The sequence below is a fragment of the Calliphora vicina genome, chromosome 1, assembly GCF_958450345.1.
Source record: "Calliphora vicina chromosome 1, idCalVici1.1, whole genome shotgun sequence".
Classification (NCBI taxonomy): Eukaryota; Metazoa; Arthropoda; class Insecta; order Diptera; family Calliphoridae; genus Calliphora; species Calliphora vicina.
In genome coordinates this window covers 62577966-62603550 of record NC_088780.1, presented here as the reverse complement: position 1 = coordinate 62603550, position 25585 = coordinate 62577966, and the positions used below count along the sequence as shown (strand labels likewise).

The following is a 25585-nucleotide window of genomic DNA, read 5'->3' as shown; positions in this document are numbered from 1 at the left end:
TGTAGTCACTCGCAAGTACAATCTAATATATAAAAAGAAGTGTACACTTTGATGTCAACACTAACTGCGGAAACGGGTTGACCGATTTCAACCAAAATTTCAGGGTACTTAGATTTTCCTATATATTCAGCGAAAAAATGAAAACCAACCAAATTAGTATTAAATTATAAAATAAAACAATGATAAAAAAAAATTTCAGCTAACCACAATCTAGCTCATTGTGAGTTAGCTTGTGGTTAGCTGAAACTTATGTAGAATGACTTATTTAAATTAACTATAAGTTAACTTGTAAAAGCTAATCATTAATTAGTCAGTTCATAGCTAACTTATAGTGCCCTCATACTTTATGTGCCACAAGCTAACTCATAATGAGTTAGCTTGTGGTTAGCTGAAACTTATGCATAGTGAGTGAGTACTGACTCGCTGTGATGATACTACATGGAAAAACTGAATAGGGATTTACAAGAGAAATGAGCTAGTTTTTTAGTCACCTGTGACTCATTTCTGATTGACCATTAGTTAGTTTTAAGTTAACTCAAAGTCCGACTGGGCTATTATATATGTACATGATTTCATGAAATACTAACAAAATACATGGGTTTTTTGCTTATATCTCGGCCATTTGTGGACCAATTTTCTCGATTTTAAATAGCAACCGAGCTGGAAGAATTCCGGAGATTTTGATGTATCAATCATATTTGTGAGTTATTTAGGGGATTTGGAAAGTTGATTTCAACACACAGACGGACATGGCTATATCGACTCCGCTATCTATAACGATCCAGAATATATATACTTTATGGGGTCGCAAATGAAAAATGTAGAAATTACAAACGGAATGACAAATTGTTAATTGTTATTTTTATACCCTTCACTCATGGTGAAGGGTATAAAAATAACAATTAACAATAAATAATAGCGGTATTCACAATGTAGAGTACTTGGCCTAGTAAAAATACAAAAATCTATAGAAAAAATATTTTTTTTCTTTTTTTAAATTTTTTGGAGTTTGATTGGTGTAAATTATCGTAAAATAATAGACGACACTTTAAAAGTAGACACTATTTTAAGCAAACTCCAACTTTAACCATTTATTTTTATATCTTGGACATTATATTTTTCAGAAACAGAAAGGTAAAATATTTTCATGGTAATTCAATTCAGAATCGGCATTCGCTATTTTGATAAATGATTGAAAAATGAAAAATTCATGTTCAGAATGCAAAAATTAGTAAGAAAACATGAATTGCAAGAAGAAATTATTCCCAAAAAATATTTTTTATGTAAAATTCAATTCAAAGGACAAAAATTCCCAAATCGATATCAAAATATAGTAATCAATTTTAGATGGCCAAATATTTTCTTAATTATTTTGTAAAGGGTTCCGATAACCGCGCCCCTGGTATGGATATTATATCCAAAAAAATAAAAAATCCCATTTTTTTTTATTTTTCACACTTCTTTGGGAATTGCCGGATTACAAATTTAAAAACTTGTTTTTATTTTTCCACTTTATATATTATATACTATATACTATATTACCGTAAAATTTCATTAAAAAATATTCATAAATAAAAATGTTATTATTTTCATTTAAAAATAATCAAATTATTTTCTTTAAATTTGGTTTTATTTTAAGTTGATACTGTTTTCTTGATAAAATAATACAAAAAATATCGAGAAGTTTCTGAAAAATGGTATTAGCTCAAAAAAATAATTTTTTTTTCAAATAATTTAAAAGAAGAACAATTCTCTTAAAAAAAATTCTGAAATTTGTTTAACAAAATTTTTAAAAATTTTAAAAAGGCCATACCTGCGAATATGTTAACGGTATCCTACGGTGACAAAAACTCATGCACAAGTAAATACGGATATATTTTAAATAAAAATTAGCTTTTATTTTAATTTTTCTCGAAATATGTTAATTTTTGTTCATACATTTTTTGTTCAAGTGGCCTGAAACACGTTAATGGTCTGGCGAATTTGTAATAACTTTAAAATTTTTTAACCAAATTTTGTCATTTATATCTCATCCAAAAGTGAAAATGATATTTGTGAATTGTTAATGACAATCCCACAATTCCCAAAAAACTTTTCAAAAATCTCAAAATTGGGATTTTTTTGATTTTTGGATCTATTGAAGGCACCAAGTTCGGGGCTATGAAATCCCTTTGCACAATATTGAAAAACATATTGGGACATACAAAGCAGGTCTTAATTTATTGAAAGCAGCTATGCGATTAGAGAACATGTTGTCTAAAGTTGAAATTTACATAAAAAATAGGTCTACTTCGGAAGGCTCTGGACCACGCACTAATACGTGGTCTTTTTTATTTTTTTAAGTTTGAATACACATAACTTTTGACTATTATTAAAAAATTTGTTAATTCAAAAAAAGATACTTCAAGAAAATCGGGATAGAATTGGATCCGTTATTAGCAAAAAAGCAGACCAAGGTAGGTAAAAAACATAAAATTTTACTTTTCAAATTCGAATAACTCGTAAACTATAAGAGATAATATATGACTAAAGCAATGTTTTTTGTAGATCTTATCTAGTAGATTCCACATATATAAAAATCTTTCAAATCGGACGCAAACAAAAATTTGGCATCATTCCGAGGTGCATTGTGGCTCGGCGCCCCCTTGGTGTTATAAGCCCAAATTCAAAACTTAAACTTATCGACACCTCCGCTATAGCCATGGGAATTTTTATTAAAATCGATCTATTCGTTTAGAAGTTACAGATTTATTTCTACTTTTTTTCTCAGATCCCCCACTGTGTGTCGTTCCGTAATATTATTCAACATTCACTTGTAACAACATTTACTGCCTATTTTTAGGCGCATAATTTTATTTATACATAAATGCATGAAAATCCGCTCCATAGCCGTATCTTCAACACAGTGTATAAAATATAATCTTAACTACTATTACCAATATTTGCACCACTTTTTTCAACACGAATTTGTTTGACATGTTTACTCTTACAAGTGTTTTGTAAGATCAAACAGCTTCAAATAAAATAAAACTAAATTTTTTGTTTTGCATCATCCTAAGTAAAAAAAGTTTTTCAAATAAATAAAAGACTTCAAATGTATTTTTTTAGTGGTTACGTCTTTTTCGTCAAATATTTGTCATGTGTGAACCTACCTTTAGTTCTGTTAAAATTTTGTTGCATTTGCTTAATTTTGTTATTTTCCTATTTTTTTAACAGACGTTTTTAAATCAGCAAATACGAATGAAAATTATACATAATATATTCTTCTTATAATAATTGTTACTTTGCTTAACATAGACAAAACTTGATCACGGTCACTGTTTAAAAGACCAGTGATTTATAAATCACGTTCACTGAGATCGACGTTCTTCAAAAATCACGGGATCGCTCATCTCTACTTTAGACCTGCTAAAATCACTAGTTCGGGATGGGATGTGAAACACTTTTTGTATGCATGTATGTATAATTATGTATGTATGTATTTATTTTTATACCCTTCAGCTTCGTGAGAAGGGTATATATAAGTTTGTCATTCCGTTTGTAATTTCTACATTTTTCATTTCCGACCCTATAAAGTATATATATTCTGGATCCTTATAGATAGCGGAGTCGATTAAGCCATGTCCGTCTGTCTGTCTGTCTGTCTGTCTGTCTGTCTGTCCGTCTGTCTGTCTGTTGAAATCAATTTTCTGAAGGCCCCAGATATCTCCGGGATCCAAATCTTCAACAATTCTGTCAGACATACTTTCGAGAATTTTGCTATTTAAAATCAGCAAAATCCGTCCATAAATAACGGAGATATGAGCAAAAATCCGAGACAACCTCTGAAAATTTCATCAAAAAACACAATGTATTGCATGCTTTGACAAAAAAACAACAAAACGTATGCTTGGATGTGCAAGCTTTGTGTATTTTGTTTTTTTTTGTGTTTTGTTTCTTTTGGCGTTGTTGTTGGTTTTTATACAACTAAAGTTTAGTTTGGTTGTGTGTTGGTTTTTTTGACAAAAAAACAACAAATCGTATGTTTGAATGTGCATGCTTTGCGTATTTTGTTTTTTTTTTGTGTTTTGTTTCTTTTGGCGTTGTTGTTGTTTTTTATACAACTAAACTTTTGTTTGGTTGTGTGTTGGTTTTTTTGACAAAAAATCAACAAATCGTATGTTTGAATGTGCATGCTTTGCGTATTTTGTTTCTTTTGGCGTTGTTGTTGTTTTTTATACAATTAAACGTGTGTTTGGATGTGTGTTGGTTTCATTGCCTTGCGTATTTTGTTTTTTCTTTTGGTGTTTTGTTTCGTTTGGCGTTGTTGTTGTTTTTTGTGTTCTTGATAAATTTAGGATGCTGTACGCTGAAAGTGGGCAATGTACATACATATATACTAATTATAAAAAATAATAATGCATCCACAACAAAGGTGAAGGGTATATAAGATTCGGCATAGCCGAATATAGCACTCTTACTTGTTTTTATTCTCATTTTGCAATAAATTTGGTAAAAGATTTCTTTTAAATTATTATTCAGACAAATGGTATGATATCTACATATTTCTTTTTATTCTCATTTTACAATAAATTTGGTAAACGATTGAATAATCTCACAATTCAGACAAATGGTCCGATATCAATTTTTAGAGTACATTAAATATGTATATTATTTTTTTATATCTTTTTTTTTACTTGTATGTTAATATTTTGTAAGTAACTAAGTATATTATTACGTATGTACTTAATTGCTAAATAATGTTTTGTAAATGGTATTAAAGCCATAGTATATAATAATAAACAACAACGAAAGAATTAAAAATATACATATATATTTAAAAATAAAAGCATTGAATTGTTTTATTTAATTCTTTTTCATGTGTATTTAAATCTAGTTAAAGCACTGACGCAATAAATTATAATTAGTTAAAAAAAACAACTAAAAACTTGCTTTTTATAAAAGACAAATTTTTTTCTACGATTTTTTTCACAAAAAAATCGATACAACTTTTCATAGGTGAAGCTAATAATAAGAGTGTATTACAATGTATTATTTTATTTAAAAAAATTGTTTCTTTTTTATTTGCTAAATTATATATGTACATATAAATATCGAGGGATTGTATTTATTAAGAGCTATCTATTGATTTCTCGAATATGGAATTTTGATGCCAAATTCGTTATGGTTTAGGTCCAATGGCATGAATGGTTTCCAGATACATACATATTTATAAAGAATTTGAAGTTTGTAACTATTTATTCTGTTAAACTAATACAAATTAAAAATATAATTGGGGTATTCACACGGTCTGCTATTAGTCATATTGTCATAATGTCCTAATATATTATAACAGTTGTTGTTGTGTTTTAAACAAAAAAAGTATTATTTTATGACAAAACAATAAACATATGGTCAATTCACAAGGTCTCTTATCATGTCATATTGTCCTAATATTTCACAATGGTTTTTATTGTTTTTTATGCAAAAAATGTACTAAAATAATACTACTCTGTATGCTATGTTTACTGTGTTATCGTAACCAACCAGCGCCGAATGCCTAAGAGTCGGTTAAGCCTAGCTGCCGAGTCGTGACACAACAAACATTTTATTAAACTATCATAATATATTAGGACATTATGACAATATGACCAAATAGCAGACAGTGTGAATACCCCAAATAAATAACAGTCCTAGCAAGTATTTTATTCAACTAATATATGATACCTCCCTCGATATACTTATGTGTGTGACAAAAAAACACCTTTAACAGGGTGACAGGGTTCCCGGGTACCCACACATATAACAAATGACGTTTCATATTATTGCGCAATATATGTGAATGCTCCATATTATTAAATGCAAGAAAAATGTTTTAGTTTGGTTTAAAGCATTGGTAGGCAAAAAGAGGCATTTAATTTGTGTGTTCTTTTGGGTAAAAAATTAAATATCCACAACAACATCAAGAAACTGAATGAATTGTGTGTATTTTTACGCTCTATTACGCTCTTTTGTTCACATTCGGGTTGTTTGACGAAAATCATCGTAACCTGAACAATATGAACGCCTACCATGGGTTTAAAGTCATCTCAATAAATGGGTATTCTCATTTATATACACAGTACCCAAATAAATTCAGCAAGTAGAAAGACTACTCAATATTGTTTTGTGAGCGTATGAGTAATATTTTCCTTATATTTTGTATGTGGTACCCGGGTGCCATGTCACCCTGTTAAGGTTGTAAAATGTAAAATGATTTACCACTCCCTCCCAAGTCGAGACAGAAAATTGTCCATTATAAAAAATAAATACAACAAAAAGATATGAGTTCTCAGAAAGTTTCAAGCGCCTAGGAATTCTACATACAGAGAAAATTGCAATTACATTTCAAAAAGTTACCCGGCTACCCTGTCACACACATAAGGGATATTGTATATTAATATTCATACTATATATTATTTAGCAATAATCAATTTTATATATTGTATATTTGTGAGAATATTGGATTTTAAATTTAAAAATTGTAAAAAATTAATATAAATTATGCATATGTTCAATAGAGTTTAAAAACGAGATACGAATGGAAAAAATTGGATCCAAAAGTCTTGGATAAGAAATATAGGAAAAATGTTTACATGCTTTTAGAAATATTTTGACAAAACTACATTTTTTGGGATTTCTGATTAATCATCTATTCGATTATGCATAAAACTAGTTACATAATTTTGATTGTTCAAAATGTGAATAATTTCATATGTATAAATTATTTGAATTTTGTGTACAGAACAAAAATATTAAAATTTAAAAAATCAAAATTCAAATTAATTTATTAATCATAGTTATCCGTAATTATTCGAATACATTTGAGTTTTTGTTATTGTTGGATAACGTCATTCTATTCTCAAATTAATGTGCTGTTTTTCTATAGTGAACGAGTACTTTGAGTGGAAATTTAACATGTGTTTTGTTATTGTAACAAAAACAAAATACATGTAAAACGTCCACTCAAAACGCTCATTCGCTATAAAAAGTGAAGAGATTATTTTAAAACGCACCTTTTTTTATTGATATCAATTTGATACATTGCGAGTAGTCTCGATTGAAAATGATTGCGACTAACGGAGGGTTAAAAACTCTATTTTGAATATTTTAAACAAGTTTTAATACAAAGAATAATAACAAGAAGTGAAACGCTGTCAAAAGAAACCTAACACTATGAATGTAGTGGTAACATATTGTTTATATGTATGTATTGCTGATTAAACCACTTTCAACACACTCCTCAATTAAATTTAAAAAATCGAACAATTCTCAAATTATTTATTTTATATTTGACCTGTAAAAGTTTTATAAATAGAATTTTCATCTTTTTATTCAATAATTTGTGCAAAAATTAAACTTATTTGAATTTTGTATTAATTTTCAGTACGAAATTTTACAAATGTGTTTTTTGTCAGTTTTAACTTCAACACCCAAAAATTGAATGTCAAAAAAAATAAAAAAATATATTTTTCGTTTGTGTAAAATACATATGTTTCGGTTAATTTAATGGTTTAAATGTGTGTAAAAAAAATTAAAAAATTGTATGTGATTGTGAAAGTGTGTGTTAGAATTGCAATTTTCAATAAAAAGTTTTTAAGATAAATCTCTCTCTCAAGTGTGTTGAATTCACATACTACTTGTATGTGAAAAGAGAGAGAAGTTATTGTTGTTGTAGAAAAATCCCTTCTTGTTATTCTTTGTTTTAATATTTTAAGGACATAAGACTCTCATAGTTTGGCCGTACCTAAAATTGGATTATGCAGAATTCGGGAAAAACAAAACCAAAAACAAAATAAATAAAAATTATGATCAAATATATAATTTTTGCTGTAATAATCGGCATATCGGCCCTTCGCTACGTTTGAGGTAAAAATTGGTTTTCGGAATAATTTAAAATGTCTGGAAAATACACCTATTAGAACATAATTTTTAAATCATCCCTGCTAAAGATAAAAGATATTGGTTAAAAAAATATGGTAATATATACGAGTATTGTATAATTTTAACTGAATGTAATACATATTTTATAGTGTTTGTAACACATAATTTATGTATTATTAATATTATGTATTAATTAATGAAGAATTTAGAGCAGATCCCAAGTTATTTGCTTTTATAATTAGTATTTGTGCATTTGTTTAATTATTATAATTATAATATATCGTTTATAACTTTAATGTGTGTCTCTATTTTTGTGTAATAAATTTATGTTTAGCTTTTACTGAGATTCCTCATTTGTGCAATTTGAAGGAGAATGCTCACAAAGAGCTGGAAGTATATTATCACTAGATAGTTGCCTGGAAAAATTAAAAAAAAAAACAAAACAATTTAAAATGAATTTTCATTTTAATATTTTACAAAACGAAACATACCTATCAACAATCATATTATAGGATCCAGGTGCTGAATTAGAACGACCCGCACGTATGAATCTTTCTAAGCGGGAACCACCACGTTGAGGGGCTCGACCAGATATGCCACGTGAAAATGGATTGCCAAAGGAATGTTGTTTTAGCATTGTTTTAATTAAAATCAATGTATCCAACTTGGGAATGCTGCGCACAACGGAATTAATGTCATCATCACTGACTTGAACCAGCCGACAGTTTTCCTCCTCACTGGGCAATGGATGTAAATCACTCGCAGTTACCCAAGCGTGTTCCTAAAAGTTTTAAACAAGTTATTAAAATATATATATATAAATTTCCAATTTAAACAATCTGGGCTCCTCATAATATATAATCATAACATCATAATATGTCAAATCTAAAATGAGAGACTTCACAGTTCAACAATGAAATTTTGGTTGTACTATTTCAACGCAAAATAATAGCATAATTATATATAATATTTTTAAGGAACAATGTTCCTTACTGACTAATGTACATACATATGAGGAGCAGCAGAACTTTTTCGCATTTTTTCAAAAATTGGTTTTTTGGTATTTTTATAATTTTTGGGTTGAAATCTTCTAGAAACAATCAAGTTAGCAAAATTTTGTTTAATTTTTTTTACCGATATTAAAATGGTTTTATATCAAACATCTTTAACATTTAATGTGGTGACTTATGACCAGGGTAACCAAAAATATGCAATATCATATTTTTTGCTGTGCGTCGTATAAACATATGAGTTAGTTATTTATCCGTTTCAGACAATTTTAAGAATTTTGGCATCGATTTGTTAGTGCATATTTTTGCATATTTTGCTCTTTAAAGAATATTTTAGCATATTTTGCTTTTTATAGCATATTTGTGAATATTTAACTCATAACTGCATGTTTTTGTTGCATATTTTATTTTTTTTCATTATTTTGTTTTCTTAATTCTATTGCAATTTTTCATTTTTATATTGTACTAAGTATTTTGTTAAAGTCCAATATAATTAGCCTAAGCTACTTAATGGATAAGAAAGGAAGAAACATAGAAAATGACATGGTATTTTGAGTCCTGCAACAAAAATGTTTTTTTAATCGCAGCATTGTAAGGCTTTTTGATAATTTAATTTAAATTTTGTAAGCCAAATTTATTTAGATGTTAATCTACATGCATGAACGCTCCAAAATCTATTGCAATTTTTTACCAAAAAATTACACATAATTTAGTTTTTGAAACATAATTGATATAATAAACAAATGGGTTTTAAAGCTCCATATAGAATAGAAACAGTTAGAGATATGTATACAGAACATCCTCTCTCTACTGATCCTACAAACATTGGGACACATGAAATCAGAAAGTAAATTACTAAAACAGTTTGAAGTATTAGGCAGTTTAAAATTTAATTGATTAAGATTGTCTATGAAACTTTGCTTAGTTTGAAAATTTTAAAACTTAAGTAAACACATAGTTATTTATTGTAATAATAAAATGAATTGAGTCAAACTATTTTAAAATCGAAATTTAATTCTTTAATAACCAATTTGAATTTATGAGCTCAATATTTCATTAACCTATTATTTATTTTTTTAATAAAACTTTGAAATCAAAGCAAAATCAACTATTTTTAAGTGCATATTTTTTATATTTTAACAGCATATTTTTGGTTTTTAAGTGCATATTTTATGCGCATAAAACACTTTTTTTAGAGCATATTTTTGGTTGCCCTGCTTATGACAGTTAGATGTATCTATTTATAAGTAAGAAACTTGTTACCATTTCCAGGTTCATGTTGTTTTTTAAATTGCGAAATAAATAAAACCCAATTTCTCAAAAATTTTTAATGAGTAAAAAAGTACCTTTTGTTCTGCGGCTCGTCATATGTATATTAGGGTGGCCCTTAATAAACGAAATTTGGATTTTGGCCATTCTCACCCATAAGTTTGGTGAACATTAGTAAAAAAAATCATCCTGAAAAAAATTTTAGGTAAATCGGTTGGGGTTAAGAAGTTTTGCAAGCCCTCTGAAGTTTTGAGATGCATTTACAAGGGGAAAAATGCATTTTTCTCAGTTTTTGTAAACATTTTGCAATTAAAAAATTAATTTTGAAATTTAATTTAAAAGAATAGAAATGTGTACGTAATTGTCGTTCTAATGAGACATAAAAAACATAAATTGGTCAAAAAATTTTAAATTTATTAAAAATTCCTCAGGCCATACGTGTCTCTGGTCACTAGAACAAGAAGTGTAGAAACAAAATTAACATATTTTGAGAAATATTAAAATAAAAGCTATTTTTTACTTAAAGTATATCCATATTTACTTGTATGTGAGTTTCTGTCTTCGTAGGATACCGTTAACCTATTCACAGGTATGACCAAAAAAATAAAAATTTTTTACCGGCAGTTTCAAAACTCCATTTTCAAATTTTTAAAGTAAGTAAATATGGATATACTTTAAGTAAAAATTAGTTTTTATTTTAATATTTCTCAAAATACGTTAATTTTGTTTCTACATTTCTTGTTCTAGTGGCCAGAGACACGTCAATGGCCTGGGGAATTTTTAACAACTTTAACATTTTTGACCAATTTCTGTTTGTTATATCTCATTAGAACGATAATTACGTACACATTTCTATTCTTTTAAATAAAATTGCAAAAGTAATTTTTTAATGGCAAAATTTTTACAAAAACTGAAAAAATTGCATTTTTTTCCACTTGTAAATGCATCTCAAAACTTCAGAGGACCAATGTTCACCAAACTAGGGGGTGCGACTGGTAAAAATCCAACTTTCGTTTATTAAGGACCACCCTAGTATACAGATGTAAGGCTTAATTTCAAAAACAATTAATTTGGTTTTTGTGTTATCATACCTTTTAAGAAGGTTTTCGCATCACTGATCACTAAGTTGTAATTATTTTCTTAAAATTCCAACTCCTTCTGCTGCTAAAACCAGTGATTTGAAATCATACTTTACCATTCGATCCTACACAAAAAGTAGATACATATAGTAAGCTTTAGTTCATAATTTTGTGATGTACCAGGAATACGTTAGGGAGATCGAAAAATAGATTTTTTATTTATTCTATCACTATCTTTCAAGATATTATGATGTCTTAAATTTCCATATTGCAATCTGTAAGACGCCATATTTATAAAACCACTAGCTTAACCCAGTGAGCTTCGCTACCCATATCGTAGTAAAATAAGAAATATGAAATAATTTTATAAGAAACCCGGTCCACGTTGCTGGCCCTTAGAAAACATCTGATTTATATTGTATCTCGATTTTAATATACAGTGTCGGATAAAGTCGGTGATCCAACCTTCAATGTTAATACATGTGCCGCCACATGTATCTGGCTGGTTCCAATGAATTCAAAAATTCAGTAGGATACTTGACGGCTTGTTCATCGTTCAATACTGTGTCAATCGATTTGTATTTTATTGTTTCGCCAGGCAGTTTCAATTGTATTTGTTCATTGAACTTGTTACCATAATAATTTGTTGGTGCCAAAATTGCATGTTCCCACAGCCAATCCGAATTTTTGTAGTTGGTTGTAAGACTTGGGAATACATTGTCAACAACGGCTTGAATATTCATTTGAATTTGGCAGAATTTTGGGAAGGAAATCTCATTTGTGGGGGATCAATTGGTATTTTTCCATTTCCGATGTCCAACTATTGTTTTGACAATGTTTCGGCAGAAGGGTATTGCAGCAAATGCACACGCATGTTTGTTGAAATTTAATACTGTTTAATTTGAAGAGCTTGGCTTAGGCTTTTTAAATCATTATTATTTTCTGGTTTCGAAAAGTGAATGCATAAAGCCTCTATGCTAAGAATGTTTGCGCTGATGATATGTGTGAACTAGAATCCACAATAACTAAGTTTAGCCTGTCGGATAAACAATGAACCAAAATGGCTTGCAGATTTGACTCCTTTATTTTAGCTTGTAAAAACCAAACATTACATGTGCTCCGTTGTACGATTGGCATTGGAATATTTTTTAACTCTTTGGGTTCCAAAAACCCCATTATTAATGTTCTAGGGCACAGGAATCTCATAACGGAACAATCTACAAATCCAAAAAAATCTTTCTGCGACTTTCCAAATTTTTATCTGGGGTGGGCAGATGCGAGTCTGGGGTGGTTTTGACCACCCCTGCACCCCCCTATCTACGCCAATGCAAACGCACCTTTCTTTTGTTGATATCAATTTTATACATTGCGACTAGTCTCAATTGAAAATGATTGCGACTAATGGAGGGTTAAGAGCTATATTTACACAGCAAATGACATGAATAAATTGACAAAATTGAAGATCAAAATCATCCAAAAAGGTTATATACCAAAAGACGTGGATTTCCCTTTTATGGTAATAGGCATTGTAATCATATAAAAAAATAGATTAAAGTCGCGAAAATTTCATAAACTGTCGCGTATAGAACCTGCAATATTAAAAATTGAGCCGTCGCGATGGATGAGACGAAATACATATTTTGCCAAAATGTCAAATTTTTACCACCTCTAACTCAGAGAGTTCTTGACCGATCTTGTTGAAAAATTGTGTCTGCATTACTATCCAATAGGTCTAACCTAGTAGGGTCCATTTTAATAACATAAACTCGAATACTGCTTGACAACGCCCGAAAGAAAAAGTATATGAGCTATTAGTGTTTTAGGACTTATTTTGAATTACGTTATGTTTTACCTTAATACTTTAAAACACCATTTGAAAATCTGGCTTTGATCATCAATTCTAATTAATATATTATGAAATGTGTAGACAAAAATAATCATTTGATAAAAAGAAACATCAGGGATTATTTTTAAAAAGAAAGTTCTTCTTAACTGTTCCATCATCCAACTGTCACGCACAGATGATTATGGTGTTTCCAACACCCTTGAAATTCCGGACTTTCTAAAGTGAAAAAATGTCCATATTTTTTTAAATTAAAAATAATTTGAACGTTTTTCGACCTTTTTAAATAGAAGAGTTTTTGTAGATTATTAAAAATAAAAATCAAAAAAATAAGACCATGAAACTCAAATAGGAGCTCAGAAAAGTGCAAACATCGATATTTTCAACACCTGTATATAAATTTCTTCATAAGTACCACAAAAGTATATGAATACATACATACATATGAATACATGTTTTGTTGCAATTTCATTCCGTATACGTTACAAGTGTTTCAACTTACCTTTAATTGTGGCAAAGTTATACGATCCGCTGGATCCTTCTTTAACATACACTGAATGCAGTCTCTGAGCTCAACAGAAGTTTTTGGATTTTCAGAAAACGATAGTTCTTGATTTTTTATTTTCTCATATAATGCTGGAACGGAAGAGGCTACAAAGGGGACATTGCCATAAACTAATGCATACAGTGTTGCACCCAATGCCCATATATCAGCAGCTTTACCACAATAGATATTCTGTAAATGATAATCAATAATATAACTAACAATGAATACTTAATAAATATGTATGAATGAATGTAACAATAACAATAAAAACATTAAATTATCCAAATGAGTATTTTACGAAATTGTATTTAATTTTTTTTGGAAAGAATACGAGTTCGTTTGTTAATTTGCTTGTACATTAGAGTGGGTCAATTTGTATGGAGCCAAAAAAATGCAACAAGCGGTTATCAAAATCGTAATCTACGATGAATTCTAAGTATGTTTAAGAATGGCAAAAAAGATGAATCTTTGCAAATGGAGGAGATTATCAATAAACTACACCCGAGGATGGTTACAAAATCTCATATTGTGGTTGTGGGAGAACCTAAAACCGATATTTTGGGTCACAGTGGCGGAAATGAAAAATTTCCCACGACTATAGAGGAGGTGTTGCTAGGCTTACGTTTTGAATTTGGACTTTCAACACTAAGGTGGGCGGAGTCTCAAGAACCCCAATTGGGGTGTCAAATTGGTGTTTCTTTATAAAAATATAATAAAATGTACATTTTTGACATAAAATTTTATGAATTTTTTATAATTTTTTCAGTCTCGATAAAGTGAATTTATTGGATAAAGTGAGCAGGCCTTGCATTAATTAGTTCACTCTCTCCCGACTCCACTGTACTCTATTTTGGTTAAGCCAAAAGTCTACACTATATAAGAAAATCTTCTAAAATGTCCCAAAATCTTTTCTCCATCCCTAACAATCCCGTAAAACACACACATTCAATGCAATTATCCATGATCTAACAAAACTGTAATAGATCGGTACGTTTGTTAGCTAAATAACATGTTAGAAAAAATAATTGATATTTGTTATTAACTTTTTAAGTTTATCATTTAGTTTGTGTTACTAACAATTTAATAATTTATTGTATTAAACATACGCAGAAACACAGCAAGCCACTGTGTAGTAGGATGTTGAAGAGATCAACTTGGTAGGCAGCAACCTCTGGGTGTTTTTCTCTACATTATGGTTTATGGTTATGGAGAGAGTAAATAGAAACGAATGAATGTTAAAGCGCTCGACGTAGCTGTCAGTCAGTCATAATATTTAACGACAGTTAATTGAACTGACAAAAGTTTAGTTGGTTTTTATTTCTTATTAAAAAATCTACTCGTAAACACTTGTATTTATTTAGTAGTTTATTAATTAAGTTGAGAAAATACGTACGAATACGTATTTCTTATTTTTTTTTGTTTCAACTAAATCCACTGAACGATTTAACGTGGTCAAGTGCTATTTGCTGGAAGTTGTTGGCTTAGAGGAGTATTGTATATTATTTGATATATGCTATTGGTTATAAAATTGTCATAAAGCGTATTTATGAAATAGATATAACAACAATTGTCTACAATTACTTTAGACAGATTGGCAATTAGAAAATTTAAAGAATTTTTATTTAATCATCTTATAGGTATTTATTAATTTTAACATCTTTAAAAATTTAAGGAAACTTTTGCTAATTTACGAGATAAATGCTTACTATTTCAATTTAAGCCCAAACATCATAGTCAAGTTTCTTAAAAGGCTCAATAAAATGTTAGCATATTTAAACAAAAATATAAAATACGAAAGGAAAAGTTTCGCGTTAAAAATGGGAAGCTCCATTTTGATTTTAGTCCCATGGTTTCTTCGGCAAAACTTCTTCGAATTCATCGTAGATTACGATTTTGATAACCGCTTGTCGAGAAAAAAATTGACCCACTCTATTGTACATATTTAACCTAAAACAGCGTGAATTGCTATTTCTCATCAACGCACAAGAAAATAAAAAGGGATATTTAAAAATGAAAACCATCGTAGTGTAGAGTAATTGATTGAATATGCATATCTATTTATTTATAACACTCTTTTTTCTTTTATGATGAACACATGGTTGGTCTCTAATATGTAGATTATCTATACAGTGTTAAATGAAGTGTACGAGTATACACAAATATAACAAACAAGATATTCTTTTATAATTAGACAATATAAATACAGCAATAATTTCACCAACAAGCAAACTTATTTATTAAACATACACCGCCACTCATTGTATTAATTTCAGCATTTGTGTTATGTATGTATGTAGTATATCAATACGGCATTATCATATAACCGATATCCGAAAACGGCACTAAATGTTCTCTATGGCTACGACACCGATTGTGAATTGACAAACAACAAGTTTTGTACCAAAGTATCAGCGTTGCCGCTTTGGTCCAATTGGACCAAAATTGGTAGTTTTAAGTTAACAAATTGACTTTTGGTAGTTTGGTTGGTTTGTTCCGATTTTTGTCGCATTTTGGTAGGTTTTTTGAATACGTATTTTTAAGAACAAATTAACAAAAAACTTAACAAAAAAAACTATGTTAATCCAAAATAATAAAATTATTTATAAAATATGAAGACAGAATTATCTTAAATTTTTAGTTTAGTGAAGTAAATGTGTACGTATTTAGTAGTGTTCAGTTCATAAAATGCCAAAGGCCTTGCAATACTAAAACTTTTAACGTATTATACATTTAATTTACACATTTTAAATATTTCAAAATTATAACACATATTATTTAAATTGTGTGTAGTAATGTTAAAAGAAGTAATAAGTATTGAGCAAAAACATTTTTCTTTTAAAATTTCAATAATTTATTTTCGTGAGTGATTTTCAGAAGTGGGCAGCTATGACCAATTATGTATCGATCGCCATGAAACTTATTTATGTTGAATTTTGTCGGGATACCAACACTTTTAGGAGTTTTATGCTAGTTAAAATAAGTTTTAGAAATGGGCCTTATATGGGGCTTATGGTCAATTATAAAACGATTCACACACAATTTTTAGATGTGAAATATTTATGATTGTAGTGTAATTAAATAATATTCATCCTCAGGGTAATGCTATAGCAGCAATAATATAATTTTAATTTAACTATTTGATTTTGAAAGGAATCCAAATAGCATTTCAGAAATATTTAAAATTTGGTTGGTTTTGGTAGTTTTTAATCTGAAATTTGGTAGGAAAAATATTTTATGAGTGGCAACGCTGCAAAGTATAGCAAGTAGTCCGACTCTCTATTTTTTAAATTACTCTATCACATATAGGGTGTGAATTCAACACCCTTGTGAGAGAATTGAACACTTCAATATACTAGAAATTTTAACTTTGATTTCCGACTAAATATATACCGAACAGCTTTGTTACACCTCCACACAATATTTGTCAAATTTTTAAAATACTTTTATTTCCGAAACACAAAATTAGCGTGTTCAAATGAAAAAAATAATTTTTTATTAATTTTTGACACTTAATTTTATTTATAGTAAATTTCAATTACATATATAACAGATTTTAAATTTTTGGTATTGAAAATACATAGAACAAAATTTAAATAAATTAAAATTTAAACATTTTTATAAAACTCTGTGTGTCTGGTGAAAATTAAAAAGTCACCAACACATGTAAATTTTTGTTACTAACACATGTTTAGAGTTAGGTACTTTTTCACTAACACATGTCTAGAGTTAGGTACTGCTGTCAAAGGGTCGGACTACTTGGTATACCTTGTTTAGTACTATTTCACTTTTTATACCCTTCACCTTCGTGAGAAGGGTATATATGTATGTTTGTCATTCCGTTTCTAATTTCCACAATATAATTTTCCGACCCTATAAAGTATATATATTCTGGATCCTTATAGATAGCGGAGTCGATTAAGCCATGTCCGTCTGTCTGTCTGTTGAAATCAATTTTCTGAAGACCCCAGATATCTCCGGAATCCAAATCTTCAATAATAATAATCAAATAATAAATAACGGAGATATGAGCAAAAATCCTAGACAACCTCTGCAAAATTTCGTCAAAAAAGACTATTTATTGCATGATTTGACAAAAAAGCAACAAAACGTATGTTTGGATGTGTGTTGGTTTCATTACTTTGCGTATTTGGTTTTTGGTGTTTTGTTTCGTTTGGCGTTGTTGTTTTTATACCCTATACCTTCGTGAGAAGGGTATATATTAAAGGGCTGCACAAGCACATTCATATGCTACTCAAGACATTCACCAGCACAACAGTTACTTCAGATCGTTGGGTATTTATTTACAAAATAATGAGTGTGAATGAAGAACAATAACAACCAACGACAGAGTATAGAATGAGAGACAGTATCTGACAATAAGAGTAAATATACAACGAATTAATGGTATGTGATTTCAGGTCACAATGAAGCGATTTTTTAATAACTTTAAAATTTTTCAACCAATTTTTGTCTTTTATATCTTATTAGAACGACAATTACGTGTACATTTCACAATTACGTGTATAACTGTCCGAAGGTAATCAAAACTCCTGCACAAAGTACCGACCTCAATGTTATTGAACATTTGTGGGACGAACTAGGTCGCCGGATGCAGGACAGGCAGTGTACATCAATTCAACTCTTGAAAATTGCTCCGCAGGAAGAGTGGAATAAAATAAGCCCTGATGTTTGCAAAAAAATAGTAGAATCGATGCCGAGTCGGTTACAAACTGTTGAAAATCAAAAAGGTGGAGCAACAACTAACTTGTCGTTGTATTCAAATATTGTTGATTTTTATGTAGTACCCGAATTTATATGTGAGACTGAAAAGTGACCTTATTTAAGTTAAGCCATCGTGTACATTTTATAAGAAAAAAAAACATATTTTCTTTCATCAACACAAATATATTGTGAGTAGAAGTTTTATTATGCGTCTGCCCGAGTTTTAATGTGAGTGACTGTATACTGTTTCCATTGATAAATATTATGTTTCAGATGCCTGACATTAGGTCTGTTCATTTACTTTCCCAGTAAATACTTGCAACGAGAGAATAAAATCAAAATTTACAAAATTACTCTCTTAAATTCTCAAAAATAGTAAAAAGTAAATGAACGCTTTTCCAGCAACAATTGTTTTATACACAAAATTTCCTTATTTTATGCCTTTTAAAATGTATAAATACTCACATTTTCTTCAATTTTATTGAAAATTCTTTTATTTTGACATTTTTTCACCACAAAAATAAAATTTTAAATAAATAAACAATAACACAAAACATATAAAATATAAGCTGCTAACTATTACGAGTTCAAAATAGAACTTGTAATAGTTTGCAACGAGAGAACACTCTCTAAAATTTATACGCTCTTGATTTTTTCTCTACTTGCAAGTTTTTGAGTTAATGAACGCTTTTCCAGTAACAATTGTTACTAACTAGTAACAACTTTTAGTTATTGAACATAGCTATTATTATTGTTTTACAATGTACTGACAATGCTTTTTCTGACAACGTTGCAAGACAGAAATTATAAGTTCACACAATTTTTATACATTTTCTTAACACTGACAGAAATATTGTAAGATCTGACAACCGTTTATATATAGATCAACAGTAAAAATAATAATCGACTGAAGTAATTCCTTTCCTATTTCAACAACTTTTGCAAACATTGCTATAACTTTAAACAGCAAACTTATTAACATTTTATTCGTTAATGCAACTTTTTACTAAGTCAATTTTTAATACGTAAAAAAATAAAATTTATTTCTTAAGCTAAAAATTATTTTAAAATTGTACCAAATGAGTCATTGGTGTACCGTGGTACTTTTCATCTTCGAATCGTGTACATTATAACTTGTGTCTGTATTTCTGAGAATTTATAAACGTGTATAAAAAAAAAACATTGAGTGACTGTTTAATTCTGTTGTTGTACATTTTAAAATAAATAAAGAGTTGTTACAATTTTCAAACTACTGAAAGGCTTTTATTTGCAATCAAAAGTATCCGGTTTATTTAAAGGAAATAAACTAGAGTTTTGAAAAGGTTAAAGCGTAACAATTGGTGTCAGAAGTGGGATTGCAAATTAATAAGCATGAAGTTTGAGGAACTAAAAGTTGAACAACTCAAGAAAGAACTCAGTAAGTTGGAGCTACCAACTGCAGGTAACAAAGCAGAGTTGCAGAAGAGGCTCATAGATGAATTCAAGCGGCGAGATATTGACATCGGAGCCTACGAATTTGAGTATAAAGAAGAAATGGAAGTTTCTACCCGTGCAACAACGAACAGCATGGATTTATCCACAATGTTTGCTGCTATGATGGAGAAATTTAATGAAGTTCAAGAAACTTCTAGAGTCAACAACGAGAAACTTCTTGCCGACAATGAGAAACTTCGTTCTGAGGTTAAAGCTGAAGTCAAAGAAACTATTAAACACTTAGCGGAAATGGAAGCGAAACTTCAAGAATCTTCTAGAGTAACAGATGAGAAAATTCAGGAAATGTCTGAGGTTATTAACTGCAGAGTGGATGTCATTGATAAAAAGGTTTCGGACTTAGAAACAAAAGTGAATAATGTTCAATGTCAAGAAGGAGCAGTTATTAACAACAGAATGGATGAAATTGACAAAAAGGTGTCCGACTTGGTAACAAAAGTGAATAGTCATCAGTATCAAGAAGGAGCGGTACGAATTATTCCAGAATCCTCTAGTAGAATAAAGGCCCCTAGTTTTGATGGCACCACACCATTTAATGTGTTCAAATTCCAGTTTGATACAGTTGCCATTAGAAACATGTGGAACAATGAAGAAAAAGCTATAGAATTGATATTGGCCTTAAAAGGGAATGCCGCAGTAGTTCTTGAAAGCGTGCCAGCAAGCAACAGAAATTGTTATGATGACATAATGGAGGCGCTAAAACGTAAGTACGGTGGTGAACATAAAAAAGAATTATACCGAATGGAATTGCGTGGTAGAGTGCAGAATGCCAATGAGACGCTACAAGATTTTGCGATGGAAATCGAGCGTTTGCTACAGCTTATTTATCCAGGGGAGAACCATTCGATTTTGGAGCATTTGAAGATAGAGCCATATGTGAATGGTATTCGCGATCCAGAGATAAAATATGCGGTATGTGCCACACCAAAGTCATCATTCTTTGAAACCGTTTCATTCGCGCTGGTACAAGAAACAGCAAAGATAATTTCAAAGCCCCAGGTGTGTGATGTGCGGAAGATCGAGGTTGTCGCTGAAAATGATAGAAGTATGGTCAACGAATTAAAGGAATTAATAGAGGCAGTTTTAAAGGCATGAGGAAGTGGTGGATTGTATAGACAATGGTTTGTTGGTGTTGGAACCAGCGGATGTGAGAAGTGGCCGTGCAACAATGGAGGCCCTCGTTGAACAGTGCAACGACGGAATGGTTCCTGTTGGAGTGCCTGGTGTGTCCCGCAGAGAAAAGATCATCAGGCCGGGTTCCAAGATGGGTGAAGGTGCAGAAAAAGAAATGCATGACCTCGTTCGGAGACGAATTAAAATGACAAATGACCAAATGAAAACCAGATATAGCTCACAACGTAATAAGGGTTTGTCATCCAAATTAAGGAATCACTGCAAAGGACCACATAGGGTAATTATGAAATTGGACGACATGGTTTATAGAATACGGAAATGTGGAGGACCGATATCGGGAATTAAAGTTGAACATCTGAAACGACTAGCCGCCTATGGGAGAAGAGAATCTATGCATATTCGGGACGAACAGGCTTAAGCGGGGGGCAGTGTTACGAAATTGTACTTGAATTCAAATATAACGATTTTAAGGGCTGATTTAAAAGTAGCATAATGCTTTCAAATAACAGTGCTGTAATTGCAAACTGTAACATATCTGTGGGCATTATTAAATAAAAGCTTTCAGTTGACCATTGATCGTAAGTTGGCAACGGTGTTTGAATTCGAATATTCAGTTAAAGAACATTGTAGAAAGTACACCACAGATGGCGTATGATCTAGAATATTCGAACTTTGACAGTTAAAGAGCAATCTAGTGTGCAGATGGCAGAGTTATAAATAGTGGCAGAGGTTGCAGTCGTGAGTGAGTTTATCAGAGACGCTTTTCGAATAAACATCAACTGAGTGCCTTAAAGTGTGTTGTGTTTTTCAAGTAAATTCGTGTACATTATAACTTGTGTCTGTATTTATTTAGAATTTATAAACGTGTATAAAAAAAACATTGAGTGACTGTTTAATTCTGTTGATGTACATTTTAAAATAAATAAAGAGTTGTTACAATTTTCAAACTACTGAACGGCTTTTATTTGCAATCAAAAGTATCCGGTTTATTTAAAGGAAATAAACTAGCGTTTTGAAAAGGTTAAAACATAACAATATGTATAATAATTTAAAAAATAAAATTTATATATAAAGGTTACATCAATATATATAAAAATTAAATGGTCCATGTATGTAATGTCATCACGTTAGAACGGTTTGCGATTTGACTGATTTTTTTTTATTCGATTCGAAATTTTCAGATGGTTTGTAAAGAAAAAAATTCAAAAATTCCGAGTAAAACTCGGAAATTCTTTTTTTTGTGAGTCCAGTCAACTGTAATAAAAAAGCTCCCTAAAGTATGCAGTACAAATTTAGATATTTTATTTGCAAAATAATTAACAACAGGCTGGTGTGCGTGGGTTGGAGAAACTTGAAGAACTAACATTAGTAAATGCTACCGGGCGAAGCCGGGGCGGTCATCTAGTTTATAATACATGTATAAAGGTTACTTATTTTAGAAAAAATGAAAAATTACACAAAAAGTTGTATTTTTAATAAACTATAACCAACTGTAAGAGAACTCAGAGTGTAATTTTCCATTTAATTTTGAAATGAATACCCTTCTTTATATGAGACCAATATTCAATTTCTCAGGTGGAATTATGCTTTCTTTGCAGCTTTATTTTTTTGCCATTTTGAACGTTACAAATTCTTCTTCTAAAACAAACATTCACGTCTATTGATAACACATAATAACAAGAATTGCCAGTATAAAATGTCAAATAGCAAATTATTGAATTTTTACGACTTATCAAACTTAAAGTTCAATGTTTTCTTTCGATTTTAAAATGATCTCTTACATAAATTAAATTAAACAATTCAGTGTAACGAAAACTAAAACGAAAAAATAAAAATCCCCAAAAAGATTCCAAAAATCGCCAAAACATACAATATTTCCCCAACTGTTCCCCAATTATTTATCCCCATTTACAAAATAAAATCCCCTAATCTGACAATACTGGTTGCGCACAATACTCGCTTTTCAATGTGTGTATGATATAGAGTACAAGCGTAGGAATTTTACAGTATTGTCGAGTGAAGTGAAGCAGGTCATTCGGTGAAGACGACAAAATGAATATGCTTGTGCAGCCCTCTAGTATATATAAAGAAGTGGCCACTCAAAATCGGCACAAAGTATACAGAGGCGTCACGAGACAGAAAATAATATAGTTCTATATTTGTTTCATTTTTAGTAACTGCCCTTTTCATTTTGTTTTAGTCTTAATTTTTTGCCGCAATAATTCAATTTCATTCCGATTTAGTTTGATGCAATCATTTATTTTTGTAATATTTCACTTTTGTACATGTGGCGTTTTATTTTGCAAATGTAAAAAACAACCAAGAATTTTGTTTCATTTAAATTTTCGGAAACCCATTTGTTTTTTATGGCACAAATGATCCAAGAGATAGAGCATGTGGAGGATCTGGAATTTTAATTAAAACCCGTATCAAACACCATTCAATGTATGATATTTGTGAAGATTATCTTCAAGCTACGACAATCTGTTTGGATGATTGCTACAGAAACCTATTAATTTCGTCGATATATTCACCTCCAAGGTTTTCGATTACTGAAAACAAATATGAACATTTTTACGAATCACTAGGACCCCGATTCCTGGCAGCTGGCGATTATAATGCTAAGCATACTCACTGGGGATCAAGACTTGTAACCCCGAAAGGTCGCGCTTTGTTTAATACAATTTCTAAATTGAATTTGAATGTGCTGTCGAGCGGAGAACCAACATACTGGCCTACTGACCCAAGGAAAATACCCGATGTCATTGATTTTGCAGTTACAAAAAATTTACCAATGGAACTAATGCAGGTTAAATCTTCATTAGAATTATCCTCGGATCACTCACCCACCTTTGTTACTCTATTGAACCCCCTAGAAATAGTATCCCCGAATGGTCACTCTGCAATATCAAGCACGAAAATAAATTGGTTGAAATATAGAAAATATATTAGCACACACAGTACAGAAAATATATCTCTAAGAACACCAGAAGATATCGATATCTCACTCAAAAATTTTGAACAAAACTTAAAACTTGCTGTTGAACACGCCACTCAAATAACCCACAAATAAGATACAATAGACTCTATTCTGCAGACATTGAACAGTTATTAGCTGAAAAAAGAAGAGTTCGTCGAGAGTGGCAACTCTATAGATCCCCTCAACTTAAAACGGAGCTTAGAAAATGTCGCAAACGCCTCAGTATGCTTCTTCACAAACGCAAAACTGAATCGATTAATAAATATCTGGAGAACTTAGATGCCACCCAGTACTCAAACTACTCTCTATGGCGAGCTACAAAAAAATTAAAAAGACCTGTTATGAGCAGACCTCCTCTACGTAATTCTAGTGGAGGCTGGGCGAGAAACGATACTGAAAAAGGAAACCTATTTGTTAGTCATCTAAAGAATGTATTTTCCCCAAACGAGTCAAACGACATAATAGAGTTACCACCTACATTACCCCATATTACTGCAACTGAACCACTTCGTTTTGAGATTTCAGAGATTAACAAGGCTATTGTTGTTTTAAACTCCAAAAAATCACCTGGTATTGATAAAATCAGTAACAAGATGCTCCCCGAGCTACCCCAAATTGCATTAAGAATAATCCTATTTATTTTTAATGCTATATTACGCCTTGAATATTATCCACCAGAATGGAAGGTTTCTTTAGTTACAATGATACCTAAGCCGGGAAAAGATCAGAGTAAAGTAGAATCATATAGACCCATTAGCCTATTGTCAAATATATCAAAGCTATTCGAAAACAAAATGATTCACTATCGGCTTTAACTTGTGCATTAACAAGTTAAAGCCGATAGTGAATCATTTTGATTGTATTCCAACTCATCAATTCGGATTTCGAGAAAAACATAACACCATAGAACAAACTCACAGGTTGGTAGAAATCATATCCAAGACATTTGAAGAAAAAAAATATTGTTCTGCACTCTTCATCGACGTTTCGCAAGCCTTGGACAAAGTATGGCATTAAGGATTATCAATAAAAATAAAACAATATTTACCAGTGAACACACACAAGCTTCTAGAAAGTTATTTAAGTCATCGAACGTTCGTTCTTAAAGAGGGAGACTTCATAAGTTCACCACAGCCTATTGAAGCAGGCGTACCCCAAGGAAGTATACTGGGTCCCTTCCTATATTTGCTATATACTTGTGATATGCCTACAAACAGTCGAACCCACATATCTACTTTTGCTGATGACACAGCTATACTAGCCATTCATGAAAACCTCCAAGAAGCATCTGTACTATTACAAGACCATATACTCGACATAGAAAGGTGGTTAAAACAATGGAGAATAAAAGTAAACGAGCAAAAATGTATACATCTTACATTCACATTGCGTAGAGAATCGTGCCCTCCAATCCTAATAAATAATCATATAATACCTCAACAAACTGAAGTTAAATATCTAGGTCTACATCTAGACCGACGTCTTACCTGGAAAAAGCATATAGATACGAAATTGACTCAAATGAAGTTAAAATTACTACAAATTTACTGGCTAATTGGTAAAAACTCGAGATTGAGTTTAGATTGCAAACTTTTGCTGTACAGCTCA

At 30.5% G+C, this 25585-nt stretch overlaps 1 protein-coding gene across 2 annotated transcripts in view; it reads right to left on the bottom strand.

Moving 5' to 3' along the window:
• Positions 1 to 8124: 8124 nt before the first annotated feature.
• Positions 8125 to 25585, bottom strand: part of LOC135963046 (calcium/calmodulin-dependent protein kinase kinase 2) — a 74608-nt gene continuing 57147 nt past the window's right edge. For both annotated transcript variants that reach the window (XM_065514828.1, XM_065514834.1), the window contains 3 exons: positions 13606 to 13839; positions 8394 to 8683; positions 8125 to 8318 (listed from right to left, as the gene is read on the bottom strand). In XM_065514828.1, the coding sequence (XP_065370900.1) occupies positions 8240 to 8318; positions 8394 to 8683; positions 13606 to 13839 (603 nt within the window). In that variant the 3' untranslated portion in view covers positions 8125 to 8239. The remainder of the gene's footprint in view (positions 8319 to 8393; positions 8684 to 13605; positions 13840 to 25585) is intronic.